The sequence below is a fragment of the Salarias fasciatus genome, chromosome 23 (genome assembly GCF_902148845.1).
Source record: "Salarias fasciatus chromosome 23, fSalaFa1.1, whole genome shotgun sequence".
In the NCBI taxonomy this organism is placed as follows: Eukaryota; Metazoa; Chordata; class Actinopteri; order Blenniiformes; family Blenniidae; genus Salarias; species Salarias fasciatus.
This window is the reverse complement of record NC_043766.1, coordinates 28108039-28114364: the sequence shown is the minus strand read 5'-3', so window position 1 is coordinate 28114364 and position 6326 is coordinate 28108039. Positions and strand designations below refer to the sequence as shown.

The 6326-nt window shown below is 41.3% G+C and overlaps 1 protein-coding gene across 1 annotated transcript; it reads right to left on the bottom strand.

Annotated features, from left to right (window-relative positions):
- Window positions 1–2813: 2813 nt before the first annotated feature.
- LOC115381699 (antithrombin-III-like) lies at window positions 2814–6326 on the bottom strand. Its single transcript, XM_030083261.1, has 7 exons — window positions 5961–6326; window positions 5603–5818; window positions 5222–5359; window positions 4870–5088; window positions 4272–4446; window positions 3830–3894; window positions 2814–3020 (listed from the first exon to the last, which is right to left on the bottom strand). The coding sequence occupies exons 1-7, from the start codon at window positions 6324–6326 to the stop codon at window positions 2844–2846; spliced, it is 1356 nt and encodes a 451-aa protein (XP_029939121.1). The 3' UTR covers window positions 2814–2843.

Below are 6326 nucleotides of genomic sequence, written 5' to 3'. Positions count from 1 at the left end.
CCTCCTTTTCAGTGCACAGAAAACTCACTGCAGTGAGAGTCCAAGTCACCGAGCTCAGCCCAACCTCCACTGTGTTTCCGATCAATCAGGACCTCTCAGTGCCATTTTAATCACAGCGGTTTCAGGAATTTAAATTAAAAATGAAAGCAACTATGACTCAAACGACAATTTTGTTGTATTTGATGTCACTGAACTACATTGTTGTTTTGTTTTTTTTTTTATATTATGCTTGAGGATGATCTTTTTCAGAGTGAAACGTCCTTACAGGTTTACACTTAAACATTTTAAATGTCTTGTTTAATTCTTAATAACAACCAGGAATATTTTTAAAAATTATTTTGTTTCTTGGGTGTAATTTTAATGACCTGACATGCTTAATCCTTAGTCCCTTAATACTCCTTCCATTCACTGGGTGGCAGTGTTGAGCTCTCTAAACACAGTGAGGACTCTGATAACTCGCCGTGCCATCTGGTGGCTCAAATTGGTATTACAAGATGATTATTGCACTGCTGTTTTAAACATCTAAGTTTTTAAAAGCCTGAAACAACGTTGTGATTTACAGTTTGGAGGTTGGGATCAGTCACAGTGTCTTAAATCGGACTCCTTTTATTTCCATTTTGTTAACATGACAGAGTTCTTGTTGTTGTTTTATTTGCGTCATTTCAAACCCCTCGGAGCGAGAAAAGGAAAAGCTGCTCTGGTTAAACAAGGGAGGAAAAGTCGGACTTGAAGGAATTCAAACCTGAACTAAACGTACATTTTCCTTAGTACAAATTGTTTGTGAAATTCAAAATCTTTCTCAGCTACAGTTGAATGGAACGAGATTTAACTTTGTTTAGATTAAGTTCAATTATTTGTAGTTTGTTAAAGCATCGAGGCAGCATTTATTATTCAGTAGTTTCCAATGTCATATAACTCCTTATGAAGGGAAATAAGAGGATGGAAACTTAAAAAAATTAAATAAATATATTACATTTTTTTACTGTTTCAGATCAAATTTGCTGGAACAGCATTAAACAAATTTTGCAAATATTTAAATACATGACTCATTTAAAGTGAGTGCAAGGTTGAAATAAACACCAAGAGCCTTTCTCACCATATTAACTATTCAAGTATGCAGAGATATTTTATCACTTTGTCAAACTATTGAAATCCACGACCCCGGCGTGTTTTCTGTTTGTTATTTCTTTAGATTGCTTTTTTTTTTTCTTTCCAACTTGAAAGAGTGAATATACTTAAGTGACTACATAGACGCCAATGAAAACTTTAAGGAGGAGGTCATACACACCCAGCTCAGCATGGAAGCCATGCTGGACCATCAAGGTTAGATGTTGACCATATTTCTAGTTTGTTTGTCGGCCTCGTGAGAAAGAATTGACACTGTCTTCAGCTAATCCGACGTTTGTGTGATGGACAGCTGGAGATCCTTTTTTCCTAACTGACCCGACAGGATCATCGAGTTAATGTGAAAATCTTTCAAGACCTTATTCAGGAAGAATGTACCCATGAGGACTTTCAGGTTCTATATCCGACTTTTCCTCCAACAGTTCCTCGTTTCACCTCGTTTCCTCTTGTGTCTTCATACTGTGAAAAAAGGTAAACCTCATCATCATCATCATCATCATCATCATCATCCTCTTCTTCATGCTCTGCTCTTTATTGTGTCTTTGAGTTGGTCCAATCTTGGATCAACAACAAAATGCCAAACTTTGAGTCCTTTCTTGTTTAGTAACTTTTTTCTTTTGAACTGGGTGAGTTTGATGTTTGGTTGACCACGACATGCCTGACTACAAATCAAATCATTGAGATATATTCACCGAATGAGATTACTCTTTACTGTTGATTCCTCAAAGTATATCCTAATATATCGAAACGGACAATGAGTCAAAGAAAAAAACATTTAGTAAATTAACTTTTAATACTGTACATGTTTGTTTTTTTTTAAGAGGAGGTACTTATGGAGGTCTGTAGTCGACGAACCTGAGAGGTTTTTATGTGAAAATTTATGTTGCATGTCTCTGTTGTTGGTGGAGGGGCGGGGCCTACAGAAGGGGGCGGGGTCTTTTGGGGAGAGGGGCGGGTGCCTGGAGGGAATGAGGCCAAAGGTCGATTAGTTTTAGGAAAAATGTGAAGAAGCTTCTTTCACTATGACCACTAGATCACTGACAGGTCGCATCTCCTTCAGAGGAAATAAAGCACTTTAAGTGTCCAACAGCAGCGACTCGCCTCTTTTTTTCTTTTACCTACGTTTGGTTTCACTACGAGAACTTTTGCCACTTTTGTACTAAATTATAATTTCCATTCATTTTATATGGTGTTTTCTCTTCTCATTATAGTGTGACTGAAAATATGTCAGTGCTATTTGTGGAAGTAATAACCAGTGTCACATACATTTTGAAGTAATCTAATGTCATAAATCAGAAATGAACATTTTGTTGTCTTTGGCTTCAACAACTGAGAAAACTTAGTGATTCGTGAAGAAACAAACAACAGTGTTTTAACATCCCAGATCAGGTAATCGCGGTGGATTCAAAACTAAAATGTTTTTAAAAAAACAAAATTGCACAGAGATTCGTTCAACCTGACGCTAACGTCTCAAAAGTAATTGTGGATTTCTACACATGATCTATTTAAAGTTTTCATAGCCGCTGAAGCCAGATTTGAGTCGCCACAGATTTTATTCAACCATCCAGAAGAAGAAAACTTGAGCGGCAGGAAAAGTGCAGGATTGTTTGTTTGTCACGTTTTTATGTCACATGGTTTGCAAAGGTCATCAAACAGACTGTAGATTTTCTGGGTTTTTTTTTTTTTAAAGCTCTAAGTAAGAGCGAGAGGCAGTTTTCTTATTGGCCGCAGGGGTCGGCCACGCGGCCGACGAACAGCAGCGTGTTGATGGTGGCCTCTCTGATGAGCAGCAGGAACGGCCGGTTGGCCACGAACACCTCGCGGTTCAGGTTGATGGAGCGTCCGATGACGACGACGGAGGTGGCGGCCGCCGCCTCGCTGCCCTCCTCATTCACCTGACGATCAGAAAACAGGTTTTTACTCCCGAGAGAACGGCCGTGTTATATTCACAAAGCCAGCCTGGAAAAAGTCCAACTAAAGGTTTTATAAGGGTTTAGAAGTTAAGTTTCAAAAACATATACATAGATTTATCATCACCTTAGAAATCCTAAAACGAACAAATCTATTTAAAACATTATTTAAAATATGGAAAGATCAAACAGCATTGTGTTGAAATGTATATATAAATGAACTAAAGCTTATTAAGTAGAGAAAATTCAAAAAATGTTTTACTAAAAATTAATGTTTGCATTTGATAATCAAAGTATAATATCAAAAATGTTTAAAAAAAAATCTTAAAATGCTTGCTGAAGCTATTTACTGACCTGCAAAATGCATAAGGAAAGTTTTCTGACTGCATTGAAACATATCCGCAAGGTAAAACATCTCTCCCTATGCAACTGATGTTCAATGCAGTAATGCAGCCCAACAGAATGAACATAATTCATCTAAAAATGCTCCCGAAGGTACCAAAAATTTGTACAAAATTTGAGAACACTACAAAAACAATTAAAAAGAAAACCTTGCAAAAATGTGCCAGATATAAAGACAATGTATTAATAAGCCCAAGAAACTTTTAATTTTTAGAATAAAAATTATTAAATAATAATAGAAATATAAATAAAACATCTGTCAGAATTACAGATACTTAAAGAAACAAAATGTTGATGGTTAAAGAAATCTGAAAGTTGGGGCGTTTATTGTTTATGTCCATAAATTTTAAAGCTGGGTTTGAAACAGCTGTGAGAGACTTGAGCAGACTGACCTCCAGGAAAGCTTTGTGGAAAGCATCAGAGATGTAAATGCCGTCACTGCCGTCCTCCAACATCCCTGAAACACAGCAGTACACGTTTATTCCTCAGTTCATCTATTCAAGACCACATGGTTCAGGAGCTGCGAAACCAACTCAGTCCTCACTCTAAACGTCAGCTCAAGATGCAGTATTCAAAAGCACAAGGTTAATGTCCTAAAACAGGACCGTTAACGAAAAGGTTGGTAATATTTTATCGAAAACAAATGTCTCATCCGTATCTATACAGGGAAAAAAGAAGTGTAAAAACAATGAGAAACAGATTTTACTGTCTTTCTCACAAGGTTTGAACGTAAAATAATAATGTTGGTATGTGCTCTGAGTACAAGGGGACGAGTCTGAGCGTGTGTGTGTGTGTGTGTGTGTGTGTGTGTGTGTGTGTGTGTGTGTGTGTCACCTGGCAGGCTGGCTCGGTCAGCGTTGAAGAGGTCTCTGAGTCCCATGGACTGAAGCTTCTCCTTCAGACTGAAACTGTCCTCCACCCTGAAACGAGGAAGCTGCACCGACACCGTCGTCTCCTTCATCTGGTCCAACCAGGAGCTCAGCTTCCCCAGGTCCAGCATCTCCTCCACCTACACACACACACACACACACACACACACACACACACACACAATACAATACAATACAATACACTTGTTAGTCACCAACAACAAAACATCATTTATTTCTTTTTTTTTTTTTTAATGTTCCTTTGACACATTCATGTTTTTCTGCTGTTTCGGATTATTGTGAAGTCTCTATTGTCATTGGATTGTTGCTGTTTTTTTGCTGTGTTGTGTTGTGTTTTTGTGTGTTGTCATACTATTTTCATTGTAGATATTTTCGGTTTTTGTCGTCTTTCTCAGTTTCCAAATCATTAAGTTCTGTCATACTGTATGTCGTTGCGGTAGTTTCTGATTGTTCTGGCTTTGGGTATCTTTTGTGTGTTTTTGTGTTTGTGGTCATGTGTTGTTGTAACGTACTGTTTTCCAGGTGTGTTTTGTTGGGCTCACCTTGCTGAGGGGCGTGTCTTTGCTGGGCAGGATCATCACCATGGTGATGTCGTCGCCGCTGTACGGCATCTCCAGGAGCTGCACCTGGTCGTCGGGGAAGTGTCGGTACCTGAAGCGCGCCTCCTGGTACATCATGGGAACCGCACAGCTGCGGCTGGGGCTGACGTGGAAGTCCGCCACGACGCCGTTGTCTTTGTCGAATTTGTTCTTCCATTGACCCTGAAGCGCACAAACCCGTCTCAGCAGAAAATACCGGCAGATTTTTCATCGTAATAAATGAAACATGGGGTCAGGGCTGTCTTCCGCCCTTATTTACTGTCCCCTCGATGTGAACTTTAGATTGCGCGGCTACCTTGAAGTAAATGGTGTTGACCAGGACCAGCACGGTGGTGGAGTCCAGCACGCCGGCCGGCAGCGTCTCCTGGATCCTGTTTTCTGTCTTGTTGGCGATCCAGTCGTTGATGGTGACGCGGGACTCCTCCGCATGTTCCTACAGCAGCGAGACGACTCTTTTCACCAAACCGGGAAGATTTTACTCTTAAACAATAGATTGGGGCGCTTCCACCAAACTAAGACCAGATGGATCCAATCAGAACCGAGGAGCTGTGATATGCAGTACTTTCCTTCTTATTGACAGAAATATACTTCTGAGATCCGTCTATTAATTCACCCATTCATCCATTTACCTAAATGAATTCTACATTTTGGTTTAAAGTGTGGACTTTGTGGTCACCTTGAAGTCGAGAGGTTGCAGTCTGGTGCCGTAAACCGTCTCGCTGATGTTCTGGTACGTCTCGTTGAAGGCGAGCGACTTCTCCCCGAACAGACGGTTGGCAGAGATGAGCTCGGTGGTCTCGTCCTTCTTCCTGTACAAGCGGCAGTTCAGCTTGGCGAAGAAGAAGTGGACCTGATCGGACGTTTTCTCCTTGATGGTGTCGAACTCAAACACCTGCAGACGGAAACAGATTGAACCCAAAATCAAACGATTGCCTTGTTGTTTCAACCCAAATGGAATCTTAAATATCACACGACGGCTTGAAAACCCATCAATCACTGAGTGACTCGGTCCGCTGCTCGTTCAGTCATCTCACCTTCATGATCTGCTCCAGCGTGTCATCGCACGCGCCCAGTTTGGTCATGGCGAACGCTGTGGACACGCTGAGGGGCGACATGAAGATGTTGGCGTCGGGCGTCTTGCTGAGTGCCAGCTGTTTGTACAGCGACAGAGCGAAGCGCCCGTTCGCCTTGGACAGCTCCCATACTCGAGGGTTTGTGGACTCGGGGATGGATTCGGGCTCCGAAGCTGGACTGTCCGTGGGATCGGTGTCAGGACTTCGGTAAATGCAGCGCGGCTCCAGAGAGAGGTCCTTTGGCTTTGCGTTGCAGATATCCGGGCGGAAGCCGAGACAGACCACTGGCAGGAAGGCCAGGGATAAGAGCCAATCAGCAGCCCTCAT